Here is a 16,865-nt window from a genome sequence, read left to right as displayed (position 1 = left end):
GGCCGCGCCAGCCAGCCAGCCAGCAGAGGCTGCACCACTCGCGGGGTGGGGGGATTCCCCAAGAGGAGGAATTTTATTGCCAGATCGGGCCGACACACAACATCGTAGTCGCCGTGTTCTCCCGGGAATCCGCCTTCACACCATGGCGGATCGGCGCTCTGGCGACACACTGCGCAGAAGGGAGAGCGGCGTCACGACGCGGGAGGAGCTGCGCCACCAAGTCTCGCGGGTCCTACCTGGACTTCGTTAGGGCTCACCTGGAGCGTGCAGACTTCTCGCGGCGCTCGTCCCCGGCCGTGGGCATGGGCGGCGACGAAGACTTCTTGGCCGACATCGCGGTCAGTCCCATGGGCCGGGAGAGGCGGTGCGCCAGCAGTTGAGCGTAGAGGTAGTCCGCCCCGTTGAACTCAATGGGCAGCGCGCACCAGACGAGCAGCAGGAACTGCGATGAAGTGAATAATGCCTCCTCACTTGCAAGCACTACTTTCTTTGTTTTTCTTGGGAGGTCACTCTGTCCTGTCTCCGTACTATGACTCCTCTTATTCCCAATTTGCTCTACGCAAGTTCTCCCCTGGAACCATCTGCGTCTGCCCGGGAAAACCAAGATGTATGCACCAACGCGGCGAGCAGCCCACAAGAAGGGGAAAAGAGCCCACGGAGAGATAACGGGCCGATGACTGTGCAACGCGTCTGGTTTGCTCCTAGGAGCGGCTAGTCTCGACCGGTTTTCGTTTGCTTAGGTGTACGTCTGTGGAACGCCCCGATCTAAGCGAGGTTGGGGAGGGGGCACTGAACCACGGTGAAACACTGCCGATCACCCGCCCCTATTTCCCACTCCCAGTATCTGAGACATCATCCAAAGTACTCGTTTCCGGTCTTCCCTTTTGGAATTGGCATTATCATCATCATTCATTAACGATTAAGGGTCCATTTAGGGACATTACATAAGGGTGGAACATAGGCGGGGGGGGGGGGGGGGGGAGATACAGGTGTATTCAGCGGTCATGCATGCACATGAAAGGGCAAATAACAGACCTTACGTCAGATGAGGTCTAAAAAAGTAACAAATTTAAATATTAAGAAAGAACATTATGTGAAAAAAATTTTGCAATACAGACTACGGTAATACAATGAGTAAAGTAAAAACAGGCATATCCAATTGCAGCACATGGTACCTCATACTGGCTGCAGAAAAATTGTTTTTGTTGGCTGAAATGCTCAATCAGTACGTGCTTAATTACATCCGAATAGTAGCAGCTTTGTCTTTTGGCCGCAAGTGAATGCTTGAGTTTGTAGTTTGCAAATACTACGCGGCCCTCTTAGAAAAAGCCTATGACACCACATGGAGGTTTGGCATACTGCGGGACCTTGGAGACCTCGGAATCCACGGTAGAATGCTAAAATGCTTGAATGACTTTTTGACCAACCGTTCATTTCAAGTACGCCTGGGTGCCACTCTTTCTAAGAATTTCATTCAAGAGAGCGGCGTGCCTCAGGGGTGCATTTTAAGCACCACGCTTTTTATAGTAAAAAAGAATTCCCTAGCAAAAATAATCCCAGTCTATAATGTATTCTGTCTACGTCGACGATCTCCAGATTGCTTGTACATCCTCTAGCGTTACATCGTGTGAGAGGCAAATACAGATGACAGTAAATAAACTAACAACATGGGCAGACAGAAACGGTTTTAACTTTTCCACGCAAAAGTCAGTAGCTGTTCTTTTTTCGCTTAGGAGAGGACTGCACACTGATCCCTCCCTGTATTTAAATGAAGTCCCACTACCAATTAAAGATGAGCACAAATTTCTTGGAATGACTTATGACAAAAAGCTCACATTACTACCACACATAAACATACTCAAAAAGAAAGCTTCTAAATCTCTGAATATACTAAAAGTACTTTCACGAAAACATTGGGGTTCCGATAGGACTTGTCTTTTACGGATTCATCGCTCTGTAGTACGTTCGACATTAGATTACGGATGCATAGTTTATGGATCAGCGAGGCAATCGTACCTTAAACGGCTAGGCCAAGTACACAGTTTAGGCTTGAGTCTTTCCACCGGTGCATACAGGACGTCACCGATAAACAGTCTTTATGTGGAAGCCAACGAGCCGTCGCTTACAGAGAGAACCATGCTCGCAATTCTCGTACGTTTTAAAAATCCGTTCACTACCTAAACATATCTGTCACCAAATAGTCACAAAGTGCCCGTCTAGAAGACTATTTAACATCAAACCATTAGCTATAAGGCCACTCCTCCTGCGTTTTGAAGATATGTGCAAAAACCTCGGCGTAATGGATGCATTACCTGACGTTGCTCGAAGACGTGGTCCACTGCCTCCATGGTTCAATTTTCCTGTAATCTGTGACCTCACTCTTGCACATTTCCGTAAAACGCGAGCTCCACAGCAACATATATTACAAGAATTCCGTGCCCTTGAAGAAAAATACAATAGATTTACAGAATTTTATGCTGATGGATCAAAAACAGATAGTTGCGTAGGAAGCGCAGGGGTGCGAGGAAATTCGGAGCAAATAGTAAGACTACCACAGTGTTCCTCCATCTTCACCGCGGAGTGTTACGCAGTAAGGATGACCATACAAAAATACTAAGTGAGAACCTCAAAAATGCTGTTATTTACACAGACTCCTCAAGTGTACTTAGAGCTCTCCATTCTAAAAATGCAAGCTCCTCTCTGCTTGGTGACATCATACACAACATAGTAACTGCCACAGCTCAAGGACAAAATATAAAACTGTGCTGGGTCCCGAGTCATGTGGGAATAAAAGGCAATGAGAGAGCAGATGTTTGTGCTGGTAAAGCTCGTGGCAAGGAAATAATGAAAGTAAATATGCCGTTTAATGATTGCATGAAATTAGTAGCAAGGAAACTAAGAAAAAAATGGCAGTCGCCTCGGAACAACGAGGTCGAAAATCAACTACACTTGGTAAAACCAGTTTTAGGTGAATTTAAGTCGTGTGTGCACCAAGAACGTCTCAAGGAAGTGATCTTATGCCGTCTCCGAATAGGCCACACGCACCTTACGCACAACTTCCTGCTAACAAAACAAGACAAACCTGTTTGCCAAGAATGTGGAGATGAACTCACGGTTAACCACATTTTATTCTCTTGTGTGGAACTAGAAGAACTAAGAAAAACGTATTTTACTGAATTTTATAATAAATGCATTCCTTTTCATCCCGCACTGCTTTTAGGAGATGATGCAATTGTTAATATATCATGTGTTTTTAGCTTTCTTAACGAAACGGGATTTCTCAAGAGACTCTAAATTTTTACCCACTGGTTTGTTTGAATTTTAGTACACCTCAGCCAATTTATCAGGCCTGAGAAGAAAACTGAGGCTTTTATTTTGATTGGCTGAGAGCCTCGATGTCCTTCCGCAGCCAAGGAAGGCTACTGAGGTTACCCGGCCCTCTTTAAAGCTTTTACTTGTAGCCATTTATAAAATTTGTGTATGTGTTCACTGGGTAATATTAATGTTTGAGGGCCGCTAGAGCAAGGATGATTCTTGCATTTCTATAATATTCAACAAAAGACCTTTCCTATACCTTGTTCTTGGCGCATGATGGCCTCAGTTGTCTATGTGCCATAAAACACAACACAACACACACAACACACAACTACGCGGTCCTCGTCTTCTCGACGAGATCCCTCAAATACGGGATTACCCCTGCTAAAGAACGCTGCGGCAAATCGACAGGCACTTTAATAAATGCTTAATCTTGTGCTCGTGAGTGCTGATAAGAGAGCAAGTGTGGACCGGCGATCAGCTCAGGTGCTTCAATCGGGACTGGTGTTCTGAACTTAATTTGATTTGTTAGATTACTGCGCATAGGAAATGGAAGCACCAGTACAAAGATTGGATTTTGTGTTCAGTACTCTTTCTCAGAAACCTGGAAAGCGCGCATACCGGCCATGTGGGGCTAACGCTTAATGCCCAGATGCCCACTTTCCCGCGTCGTTCCTTCTTTCGCTGGACCACTCAGCTCAGATCTGGGGCTCTGGTAATGGCGACTTCGAGCGCAAGAGATTGTGTGCGTTGTGCGTGGAGCTCAGCTTCACGTCAGATTCTAAAATTTTGGACTGCGCAAGTTCTAGCTGACTTCATCACTTTAGCCTGATTGCCCCCTAAGGACACCGTAGTATCAAACGTAACGGCAGGCATTTAAAGCGCAATTGAGGACACAACTCCTTTCAGCTTTTATTTTCGGTAAAATAGATCCTGCGGCTACTTCTGGCTATATTTGTGTTCTTGCGGAAGCATTTATTGCTGAGCAAATTGCATTTCAAAAATTTCCCCTCACTTGATTCAAACTCGGCACGTCTACACCGGAAAGGACTGCGCAATAACCGTTAATAAAGTGAATGGCTATTGGAGTAGCCTCAGGAATCCGTGTAAAAATAAATTCCAACTCACAGCAGCTTAATCAATCGCTGCACAGACATTCGCGGCGATGGTAATGCTGCTGAAGCGCATGTTCATCTTCGTCCTTTTCACGAATGTGCGTCTTCCTTTGCAATCAATCAATCAATTAAGCAATCAATCAATCAATCAATCAATCAATCAATCATAGATTTCACTGCAATAGCAGTAATACTCATAACTCCAAACTGCGGCGTCGCCGTGTGAGTGCAAACCAGTGAAGCCTCCATCCTCCAGAAGCCCATGGGCTCACCTCCATGCACTTTCAGAAGGCACGCAACCACCAGATGCTCATGAGAGCAGCCACCGTCTACCCACCTCCGGTCCCCACCCTCCTCCATCTTCCAGAAGGCCTTCACCCATTGCCACCCCCCAGAAGCCTCCACCCACTAGATGCCCAGGCAGCAGCAGAACGAAACCCTCCTCTACCTTCTACAAGCCACCGCTCACCAGAGGTGCGGAGCTCAGGTTGCGCGTGGGACCTATGTAGACGGTTATCAGGTGACATGGGGGCCATAACGGTGGAATATGCGTTACCTTCCACAACGCACTTCGGAGCAGGTTGCTTTGAGCGAATTAGATAAGCGAGAGAACCTTCATCGCTATACCACGTCGATGCAAGCGATTCGCGTCGGTATAGCAATCGAGATACGCGGTTTTCGCCAGAGGGGCCGTAGGCCCACGGGCAACAGGGGAGAGAGCGGTGCTCGCGGGAAGAAGGGGAGAGACTGACTTTGAGCAGGTAGATCCTGGCGGTGTAGCGGGCCAGTAAGCGCACGATCCAGCCGCAGAAGACGTTGACGATGGCGTAGATGAGCCAGAAGGAGGCCCACTTCTGCATGGCCACCGGGTCCTGGTGGTCCAGGGCGCGCACGCTGCCCAGCACGCCCCAGCAGGTGCTGATGAGCTGGCAGAGGAAGGCGCTCATTATGTTCATGGCGAACAGGAAGCCCACCAGGCCGGCCGCCCCGTAGACCAGGTGCTCGCGCCGCACGTTGGTCTGGCGCTCTAATTTGTCCATGGCTTGGCCGATGGGGCCGCGCTCCCGCAGCAGCCGGCCCAGCTCGTCGTTCAGCTCCTGCGCCATGGTCGATCGCCTGGATGCCGCTGACGCCGAGGCCGCTGCTTTCCCGGAGGCTCGGACAGAATTTTACGCTGGCCGCGGCCCGCCGACCGCTCCCGCTGCTGCCCGGGTCCGAGGAACGTCGCGAGCTGTGCGCGAGAGCTGGGCGCCGCGAGCTCTGCAGTGCTTTGTCCTCTTCGGAGGCTCGCCTCGTATCGGAGATTGCACAAAATGTGGGTGCGAAAATGAGCCGGCGGACAGCGTAAGTGGCAAAGTTAAAGAAAATTAATGTAAGGAACCTTAGGGGAGCTCTTTGCAGCATGTGGACGCCTGAAAGAGGAAATAAACTAGCTCGGCGTTTGACGTGGAGGACGAAGAAAAGATAGAAGAGCAAGCAAAATCGTTTAGGGGTGTGCGATAATTGGAATTTTTTGTATGTGTTGGCTCTACATCAAAACCGTCATCATATTGAAGTTGCAACTGACTTCTGCAGGACGATCGCGGGTGCAGTGACTACTTCTGGTTCCCAGCGTGTTCCTCCTGCATCACGGGATTCAGCGCCGGATTTTGCCTTTACTAGTGAGGAACTTGATGCTGCCCTTGCAGAATGTAAGCGTTCGTCTGCACCAGGTCCAGATGGCATTACTTATGCTGCGCTGTGCCACCTTGGCCACGACGCGCGTACAGAGCTACTCAGCCCTTACAGCCACTCGTGGCAAGACGGAGTTGTCCCTCCCCAGTGGAAATCCAGTCGCATGATACCATTACTAAAACCAGGGAAATCCCCGCTCGACCTGTCATCATACAGGCCAACAGCTTTGGACAGTTGTGTGGGAAAAGTCATGAAAAGAATGCTTCTGGCGCGTCTTGAGTGCTACCTTGAGCACAATAACGTGTATCCTAATGCCATGGCGGGTTTCCGACGGGGTCGCTCCTCTATAGACATCATTGATCTCGTGTCCACAGTACAGCAACTGAAACGCCACAAGCGCATGTGCGCGGCACTTTTTTTTTATATCAAACGTGCATACAATAACGTGGCACAAAAGGCCATCCTTGATGCACTAGAGGCTATTGGAATCGGTGGACGGATGTGTAGGAGGATCCAAAGCTATCTGACCAAAAGGACATTTTTTATTATGTGTGAAGATGGCTCCACACCCGTGCATTACACCTATCGGGGCGTGCCCCAGGGCGGAGTGCTCAGTCCTACTTTGTTTAATCTAACACTTATAAGACTCCAGGAGTACCTACCTAATACCGTCCATATCTCTATGTATGCCGATGACATCTGCATCTGGGCCTTCTCTGTGACGCGTCTCCGGGTGCGGGCAAGACTTCAGAGGGCAGCAACCATAACCTCCTCCTATCTCAAAGAGAAAGGTCTGAGTGTGTCAGCCGAGAAGTGCGCTATAGTGGCATTCACGCGCAAAAGTATGACTCGTTATTTGCTAACTGTTGACGGCCATGTCATTGCCTATCGTGCATCTCATCGTTTTTTAGGAATTTTTATAGATCGGAATTTATCATGGAGCCCGCATTGCAGCAATGTAAAGAAAAAACTAATCTCTATCACACACATGCTCAGATTTCTTGGCGGAAAATCATGGGGATTGTCGATTCTATCAATGCTGAAACTCTACAGAGCACTCTTTTTGGGATATTTGCGGTATAGTGCACCAGTGCTTTCAAGCGCATGCAAGACGAATTTGCGTGACCTGCGAGCTATACAAGGTCAGGCACTTCGCACATGTCTGGGTCTCCCTCGCAGCGCATCAACAGTTGCTACCATTGCAATCGACCAGGACTACCCACTCTCGACGTTTATAACCCTTGACACCCTGCGGATCCACATACGGCATCTAACAAAGATTCCGCAGCACCACCTTGTGTCAGTGGTGAATCAAAGACCACACGCAACGTTTTCAAAGGCTATAGCAGCCCACCAGTCGTCCATCCCCTCACAGTTCACCCCGGCTGCCCGGCCTTCCTCTGCGCTGTGGTGTCTGCGGGAGCCATGCGTGCGCCTTAGAATTCCGGGCATAACGAAAAAATCGAACTTATCGACACCGGCCATTAAACAGTTGACAGTCTGCCTACTCCACGCCGCATATAGTGATCGCACTCATGTGTATACAGATGGTTCGGTCTCAGGTACAAGTTCAACCTACGTCGTGGTCATTCCTGCGAGACAGACCAGTATTATCCAACAAACTTCGCATCGGACAACCTCCACCGGGTCAGAATTGGCCGCTATTCGTGCGGCTGTGCAGTACATCGGTGCACAAATGCTCCACAAATGGGCTGTGTCTGTGACTCAAAAGCAGCCTTACAGTGTCTTAATTCTGCTTTACGCCATGGCGATCACGATCAACTCTTAGCTGAATTAACACATCTCCATCACCAGGCACAGGAAGAGGGTCATGACATCGTCTTCCAGTGGATACCGGGACACTGTGGCATTGCTGGAAACGACGCAGCTGACGCTGCAGCTCGAGCGGCTTCCGACAGTGCCAACATTGTCCAGATTCCGTTGACAAGAGTCGACGCAGCAAGACATCTGCGAATGCTTGGCCTAAAGGAGCTTTTAGCGTCATGGTCCTCTACTAGGAACTCCACGTGCCGTCTGCATCACCTAGACCCCTTACTTTGACTCAGTCCTCCGTCCGGCCTCTCCCGCTGCGATGCTACGCTGTTGTGTCGCCTGTGGCTGGGAGTGGCGTTCACAAATGCCTACTCCCGCTTAATCGCAATGGCAGACTCTCCTGCGTGTGAGATCTGTGGGTGCGACGAGATTACAGAACACCTTTGTAACTTCCCTCGGTTTCAGCGTGAGCGTGCACTCCTGGCTGCAACACTCTGCCGTTTAGATCCTCGGCCCCTTACTGAAGTCAAGATTCTGGGTCGTTGGAGTAAGCCTTCATCGCAGAGGACAGCTTTGAAGGCACTTTTCAAGTTCTTGAAGGACCTTGAACTGAGTGCGAGATTGTGAACTATCAGTGTGTGCCCTGTGTACCCTTCAAGTAACGGCCAATGGACATGTGGAAAAGTGATCATCTCCCTTTCTTCTCTCCCCATTCTATCTCTCCCTCCGTTCCCCCCTTCCCACGTGTAGGGTAGCATACCGGGCGCTGCCTAGTTAACCTCCCTGCCTTTCTGTCTTTCTCTCTCTCTCTCTCTTTTCTGTATTCCTTTATTCGGTTCGCTGAACGAGTCTTGTAGTTAATGTTCAAAATTCTTCGAAACGAATAGAATATGTTCGAATAAGGCACGTCGTAGGTTTCTTCGATTACTGATTCAAAAATAGCGCCCACTACGACGCCGCACACCACGCTGCCGGAATCTGTCTGCGCAGGAGGGAGGGTTCAGCGCCGACGACGCGATTCTTCATGCGACAGCGTTTATAATGCTTGTCTTCCAAGGTTGGGCGACGCTTCAGGGCAAGGCATTAACGTATTTACTGAGGTAGTCGCGGATAGAACCAGAGAAACCTTAGACTTCAATCAATAAAATGACGAGGCTGCTCGAAAACAAATCATATTCGCACCATCGATCAGATAATGTACAATCAACACCTATACACGATGTCCGAGCTAATATGGATCAAGAGAAAAAAAAAACATTCTTCTAAACCGGAATCAACTCAGTGCTGTTAAGGGCTCTTTCGTTCCATCTACTTTACTAGTCAACATTAATTAACATTCTAAATCTGGCTTTCAACGCTCGGGTGGGCACAGGAAAGTTGTCGAGTGCAATGAAAATTGTCCGACCCAGCTGCTTCGGATGCGGTAGCTTTAGCGCACCCCTTTTTATGCGGTAATGAGCGAAAAATTAAAAAAATTAAACAATGACACGTGACAGCGTGCTTCATGCGCCTGAATGCTCCGCAATTAAAGCGCTGTCAGCCGCGACTTTTGAGAGCGCTGCCGGATTCGCGCCTTCTACGCTGTCCATGACAGCGCTTCGCTCTGCTGCTAGTTCTGAAATAAGTGCCAGCGGGTGCTGACGGTGCACTGACGCATCTTCAGCACCCGCCTGCAATTATCTCGGACCACAGGACAACAACAAGCCGGTGTAAGAGGAAAAAGGGGTCGTTCTTTTTTTTGTGACAGATAATTATTTCATTGTGTATTTTCTGGAGTGGAAATGGCATTTTCGTCGTCATCGACGAGGTCGCTTTGAAGTGTGTGGGCAGTTTTCTGTTACGTACGGACAGGAAATGCGCAAAGTCACAAGCTTTCCTGCAGAGCAGGCTAGCGGACTTACTGAGGAATCCATAAGTTCCACCTATTGTAATGAGAAAAGCCTCAAATACAACTCAATCCAATTCAATGATAACTTAAAGCTGCAGCTTTCACCTGCTAGCCAATGCACTTATCAAGGAAGGCAGACCAGAGACTATAGTCGCGAAGTGTCCTCTGCTCTCATGGAATTGCAGCGTACCATGCATTGATGGAGTGGATGTGCTATTTTATCGCTGCCGCTGTTTATCTTCAGAAGAAAGCGCACAGCTTGTGTTATATTTATGTGAGATTAAAGTTTCTTTGTATGAGTCTGCTTATGAGCCATTTCTTGAAGGGCACAACGACAGAGCAGGAACAGGTAGATGCGAATGTCACTGATGGGGTCAGATGGAAATTGCAGAAGGTGTCTTGCGGACCCTATTCAAACAAGGCGTAATCGCACTGCACAACTCGGTGCGGATACTTCGTAAATCTTTACTGTAAAATTTTAAATTCTTGGGTTTAGCGTCTCGTAGTGACATATGGGCTACAGGGGACGCCGTAATGCTGGGCTCCGGATTAATTTAGACTACCTGGAGTTCTTTAACGTGCACTGACATCGCACAGCACACAGGCGCCTGTTGCACTTGGCCTCCATCCAAACGTGGCCTGTATTGAACCAGGGGCTTCCGGCTCAGGAGCCGAGCACTCTAACCACTGAGTCACCGCGGCCGGTGAATCTTTAGTGTGCTGCAAAGCGGGACAGTGATATGGCTGATTAACGTCTAGCTCAATATTTTTACCCGAGACCCTCAAGCTTGAGTTCGGACATTTCCAGAAGGTATAAATTACAGTTAGCATTAACCCGAGTGGAATCATACGAGTGTGAAAGGAGGACACACAAATTTCCGAAATGTAGAATGAACCGTAACTAGAATTCCTTTTTCGATAAGGTGTTAATAGTATTTATTTTTTCTAGGCTAACAAGTTTTGAATGCGAAATTTCGCACGCTTAAAAGAATACCCAAAACTAGGTCACGCTGAAGTCTTTTTTTTTTGACGGTCAAAACTGAAGAGCCTGTGTACTTGCTTCCATGTCTTCCTCCTGTTTGTAGTCTGGCTTTGCACCGCAATTCCGATTTGCTGTGCCTCCTTCAAACAGGTAACCAGGCCTTCACGAACGAGAAACTGACTGAAATTTGTGATAAGCCTTGCTTGCACACTAAACCTCATAGCTATACAAAGAGCGATAGGAGGCTTGAATATTGCAGAAAAAAAAGCGCTCGTAACAATTATTGCCTCTTGTGGGGACGGAAAAGTTCGGGCTTGTTTCCGAAGCCACTCCGATTTCTGGACACACTTAGCCCTTCGGGGAGCACTGAAACTCGTTGAAAAGACTCTTTCGTTCATGGTGTATGAACACCGCAACAAAGGCGGGACAAAGGCAAGACAAGCGCAGACTTGCAACTGAGTTTATTGAACAACGAAAAGTGGGGACCCCCTTTTGTCGTGTTTTTATATTTTATTGTTCACGTTCACTATATGTTACCACTTTTCGTTTTCAAATAAACTCAGTTGCTAGTCAGCGCCTGTCTTGCCTTTGTCCCCCCTTTGTTGCGCGGTTCACCCACAATGAATGCTTACCAACTCGCCCAAATCTCAACTGTACACTTTCGTATTTTAAAAAAATCCGCCCATGGCATCGATATCGATTTTTTTTCTTACTAGGTATTGTTAGAACACTCTGCGAATACTGGAATCGACTGCCTTCAGATGGTTTTCTTGGAGAAGAGAGACTTAAACCGACTTTCCAGAAAATCCCGTTCCTTTAGCTTCCTGCCTTTTAAAGTGCGATGCGAGCGATCACCGCACCAGTTATCGCGGCATACCCACTTCGACCTAGCTCACGTACGAAAAGATTGACTGCCTGAATGGCGGCTGGTTAAATATACGTATTCACTACGTCTACGGTGTTGTGTGGTGTTTTATGGCGCATAGGCAACTAAGGCTATCATGCGCCAACCGCACGGCGCATTTTCTGGAATTTGAAAGGAACCTGTAAAATATATTTAAAATCTTATAATTTGTTAAGAAGCTTCGACTCTTTAAAAAACATAAAGCACAAGGTACGTTCATAAGTGGATTTTCTACGGTGTCTGCTGCATGCTATGCTATGTGTATGCTATGCTACTGCTATGTCTACTGGAGTTACTAGGTGAATAAAGAATAGGAGTTGAGCGTGTGGCTAAAATACAACTGCGACAGCGTTTTCTCGTCCCTGAGTGACATAAAAGGAAAGCTTTCACGGCAAGCACAACGGGAAAGATTGGCCGTATAGCATGAGACCCGCATTCGTGCGGTGGGGCGGAATTTTCAATTCTGACCAGACAAAAAAAAAAGAAATGAAGAAAAAAAGACAAGACAAAAAGAATAAAATGCCACCCAAGAAACAGAAAGAAGCTAAAAACAAACAGAAATTCGTTTGTCTGTGTGCTGTCATTGAAAAATGACAAAGGGGAAGCGGCAGATAATTTTTTTTCTTGTGAGCGGAAAAACTCCGCGATACTGACAGTGAAATTAGTTCCACTGCCGTGACCATCGAACGCTGGCAGTTCCCCTCCCGTCAACGCATAGTAGTGGCTGTCCTGTAGTCGACAAACACCGCCTCCGTATTCCCGCCGTTGAAGTTTGCGCTCACTGCCAGGTGGGGTGGATACGTAGGTTTGGTGCTCGATGAACTTTTATTAGCACAAAAAACTTGTTCATGTAACGTTTCAAGGGCTTCAGCGGCAGCTGTTTGGGTAGTGAGATGAGGAAAAAAGAATGAGACTAAAGAATGTGTACGGGGGTCATTTGCTAGTGCATTTAACTGTAACGCCGACGTAAAGGGGTCACGCGGCCCATTCAAATGGGTCACGTGACAAGCGGCTATAATTCGGCTATAATAGCTGGCTGTGGTCTGGGTGTAATGTATCGTGCGACGAGTTGCAACAGGGCAAATTATTTGAGATTTGCTTTATACTTCGGTACGCCGCGATGGTCCACGCACATAACCCGACGATCGTAGTTTTGCGGGTCGTAGTTTTGCGGGCGCATCAAGTTGACCGTAGTGGCCACGGTGAAAGCTTGAATGTACATTAGCAGTGGCTCTGGGCATGCCCTTGGCAGGTTCTGGTCCGTCAGTTGGGTCTGATGTGTAGGAGCAATGTGGGCAACACGGCCAGTGTAGTGCTAGGGACTGCTTTTTTCTGGACCTCGAAGCAGGCGGCGCTTCTCTTCGCCTGGTGAAAACTATACCAGAACTATACGGTACCGGTAAACGCGCACTACGGGAGCTTGAAGCCCCAAGCTGTTCTGCGAGCGCAATATAGCGGTGCCCTTTATACAGGACTATATAGATTTGGCCTACTGCCGACGCGGTGGCTCAGTGGTTATGACGCTCGGCTGCTGACCCGAAAGACGCGGGTTCGATCCCGGCCGCGGAGGTCAAATTTAGATTTATGCGAAATTCTAGAGGCCCGTGCTCTGTGCGATGTCAGTGCACGTGAAAGAACCCCAGGTGGCTGAAATTTCCGGAGCCCTTTACTACGGCGTCCCTCATAGACTGAGTCGCTTTGGGACGTTAAACACCCACAGCCGTAACCTAACATTTGGCCAATTTATCGTGAACTGTTGTTCTCTCACTTGAGCGTCAACACACACTTCATGATATCTTGCTAGCCACCGCGCTCTTGTTTAGCGCAGCTCAAGTTATGGTGCAATAACAAAGTTATTCACTTACCTCTTCTTGAAAATTTCTTAGAGAAGGACGAGTTTTTATTCCGCATGGTGCGACTAACCCGCTCTTCATAATGATAGTGCGGATGCACAGGGCGTTTACTCTAGCCCGACAAAAGCAGATGAAGTCGGCTTGCCGGGATGAGTCAACCCGATTTCACGGTGCATGCACATCCTCGTTTGCATGTGCCCTGCAAGAGCGAGTGGAGTCAGGCGTTGGGTTGGTCAAGGTCTCAATGCGTTTACACGACCTCGATCTTAGTATGTCAAGACCGTCGCGGCAAGCAGCGACGCCCAGCGTCGAGAAGGGCAGTGCGAGCGTGCGATGGCGGCGTCTAAGACCACGGCGAGCTGCCCCTGTCTCGAAGGCGGGACGGCGACAACATAAAACGTCTTCTATTTTAGGGCTTCCTACTCCTCTTTCCTAGTACTAACGTAACCTAAGCGAGTCTGACTGAGGCAGCCTATTCTGTGTAATCGCGGTGACTCAGGACAACCCGGCGGTCACTCTGCCAGACCTATTGGCGTCTACATGACAGGCAAATTTGAGCCCGACAAGAACTTGACGCGACGTAGTCGAACTCATGTAAACGGCCAGTGCAAGATTCCCAGGTAACGGAAGATCGCATGCTTTGTTGTCTTGCCTCGATGCCCCGATTGAAATGAGATGATATAAGCACAGTCGGGTCGAGCTTAGTACTTCTGAGTCCAATCGCTTTCGTCTGATTTCTGTAAACGAGCATACACATGGCGCCAGCATCACGCGGCAGCCGTTTACGCGATCAGGGGTTGAAAACAGCTCAAGCAGAATCCAGGTCAAGTTTTGCCACGGCTGCTTACACGTGCAGAGCGTTACATTTCGGCGCCAAACGACGTCCTTGAAAAGTCTTAGCTGTTGGCTAGTTGTTAGAGAGCACTGCTCACGGTGGTTTGGAAGCTCTAGAAAAAAAATGTCGCAACAACCGAGCTTTCCAGAACTACAGGCACAAAAGCGGGAAAAGGACAGGAAGGGAGCTGGTCGGAATGTAGGCCTGTCCTGGACTCCCTCTTTACTGCAGCGCCCTGGCCACGCTTATGCTCTCACAAGCAAAAACCCGCAGCTCTCACCCTTCTCCGCGACGAGAAAGTTGTCTCCATAGCGCAATAGAAAAAAAATACACGCACGAACATCGAACACAACAAACGCTTGTTCTGTGATATTCGCGCGCGTCTCTTTATATTAAGCTGTGATCAACTTAACGAATATGCACCGACTAGCCGAACAGCGTGCTCGTCTAAACCACAGAGACCAGGTTGGAATACATGCCAACTTCAGTAACATTTGTGAGAACGTCCAGACCACGAAATTGGCAAATAGCTTAATGCGGAATCTATCGTCCTGAAATACTGCGTCGACGGCGACTCAGCTTGCTCCAGTACCATGTCCAACTGCCGCTGCTTTTATATTGGCGACCGATCATATTTAATCAGTTCTGTTTCCTTCTGACGAACACAGCAACTATGGGAGAGGGCGCCCTGTTCAGCCAGCTTATGCCCACAGGAACCGCGGCCAGGGTGCAGGTTTCACGCCGGTTGCTCATTTTCTTAACCGCATGCGTCGCGTCGGAGCAAGTCAAGCAAGCAAGGTCAAGCTCAGGTCAAGGAGTTGCACCGACGCAGCCTGACAGATATGAGGCCCACATGAATAAGGAGAGCCTTGCGACTCTCGTCACCGACCTTGGTACGCACATGCACCCAATGTGCATGCCGGTGCCATTCTGAAATGACCCCGGTCGCCTGTCACTCTGGCCACCTATCTAGTTCTTCGCAGCGTAGTGAATGGAAAGCCCGGGGTATATTTTTTACTTATTCTTCCCCTACTTTGCTCGGTCTCTACTCGCCTACATCTTGCTATGTGCCGCGTTCTCAACCTGCTGCGGAGAAAGTCCTGCGGCCAGCAGCGTTTATATACCTCAACAGCAGTAAATCATGTTGCTGGCCGTGTGGATTGTGCGACCCTGGTTGCTCTCCCCGAGCAGCCTCTCGCGACCAATCATTAATTTACATACTACCTGCTACGGGGGCCAGTTTGCTCATAATCCGGTGATGACGTCGCAACGTCACGCGACCTAGGTGGCCCACCTAGGTTGCTTCTCAGGGGATTTTTCGCGCACAGCGCTGACGACGCCGCCGCCGCCAGATCTTTGTTTTAACGGGAGCCTTAGCGCTCTTTCATAACAAGGAACAGTACAAGCGCCTGTGAGCGTCTTTCCTTGTACTTTTACAACGAGAGCTGCGCCTCAAACGTACCAGGGGACGGACACGAAGGTTTGTCCGTGATCATGCGAGCACCCTTTGCACGTGCCTCGCGCTACCTCTGTCGTCTTCTAGTGGTGGTGGTGGTGGTGGTGGAGGTGGAGGAGGAGGAGGAGGAGGAGGAGGAGGAGGAGGAAAACGTTTATTTAACCAATGTATTGGCAGTTGGTCGCCATCCTCTTCGGGTGGTGTCCTTAGTCCAGGACTCCGCTGGCTGTCGCTATCTCGCGCACCCGCTGGTTCAGCTGTTGCTGGTCTTGTGGGTCTGTGCTGGATAGAGCAATCTCCTCAGAGGAGAATGTGGCATGGATGATGGGTGGTTGGTGCACTGGTGGGTTGGGGCATTCCCACAGTGAATGAAAGAATGTAGGTGTAGGATTGCTGCATGCTGGGCAGTATCCAGGATACCGTGTGGGGGCGCGGCCAACTCATGGTCTCGCGACCACCGCGATCACATGACCACATCTTGGGCGCAGTCCGTGTCTCGCGCAACGTGCAACCTTCGTCATACGCAGTGGTGGCCAAATGGATGAGAATCATCCTCACATGCGGGAGGTGCGGTGTTCGATTCCCAGTGCCGCCGGGTACCCACCGGTGATACAATCGATACAGGCTTTCCCCTGGCCTCTTGCTCGGCTTATCAGGAGTGAAATGCTTGGAAAATGGGTCTTTGACCACACCTTGAGTAATCGAAAATACCTTGTGCCATGGCACTCTTTTGCCATAGATTCTCTGGAGCCACAAAAATCCATACTCATCATCATCATCTACTTTTGTCGTCGTGAGGGTCACGCGCGGTCGTCAGGCGGCGTCGATGGCACCGAAACGCCCCTCGGACGCTCAGGCGCGTCTGTGTGGAAGCTGCAAGTATAGACATCGGGTGGGCCGCGTGGTCGTAAGGACCCATCAACATTTTCCGGTCGCAATGGGCGTGCTACCGGCTGCTATTTTTGACCAATCAGCATGGCGACAATGTCCATGTTCTCAGTGGCTAGTCTGACCTTCTGGTCCCTTTTCAGAACGGTCTAGTTCGGAACGTGAGTTGTTTCTTGCCTGTT

At 49.1% G+C, this 16,865-nt stretch overlaps 1 protein-coding gene across 1 annotated transcript; it reads right to left on the bottom strand.

The window, feature by feature from the left end:
• Positions 1 to 46: 46 nt before the first annotated feature.
• LOC144093591 (receptor expression-enhancing protein 6-like) lies at positions 47 to 5,690 on the bottom strand. Its single transcript, XM_077627142.1, has 3 exons — positions 5,183 to 5,690; positions 258 to 442; positions 47 to 169 (listed from the first exon to the last, which is right to left on the bottom strand). Exons 1-3 carry the CDS (start codon positions 5,534 to 5,536, stop codon positions 136 to 138), a joined length of 573 nt encoding a protein of 190 aa, XP_077483268.1. The 5' UTR covers positions 5,537 to 5,690; the 3' UTR covers positions 47 to 135.
• Positions 5,691 to 16,865: the final 11,175 nt, after the last annotated feature.

Source organism: Amblyomma americanum, chromosome 6, assembly GCF_052857255.1.
Source record: "Amblyomma americanum isolate KBUSLIRL-KWMA chromosome 6, ASM5285725v1, whole genome shotgun sequence".
Lineage (NCBI taxonomy): Eukaryota > Metazoa > Arthropoda > Arachnida > Ixodida > Ixodidae > Amblyomma > Amblyomma americanum.
The sequence above is the reverse complement of the archived record's forward strand: the minus strand, read 5'-3'. Positions and strand labels throughout refer to the sequence as shown.

What these genes read in the sequence shown, in the direction of transcription:
- LOC144093591 (XM_077627142.1), bottom strand. Translation starts at nt 5,536, where the DNA reads ATGGCGCAGGAGCTGAACGACGAGCTGGGCCGGCTGCTGCGGGAGCGC. An exon ending in CCAGGATCTACCTGCTCAAA is followed by an intron (nt 443 to 5,182) that starts GTCAGTCTCTCC and finishes ACTTCATCGCAG; the next exon opens with TTCCTGCTGCTCGTCTGGTG. An exon ending in GAGAAGTCTGCACGCTCCAG is followed by an intron (nt 170 to 257) that starts GTGAGCCCTAAC and finishes CCTTCTGCGCAG; the next exon opens with TGTGTCGCCAGAGCGCCGAT.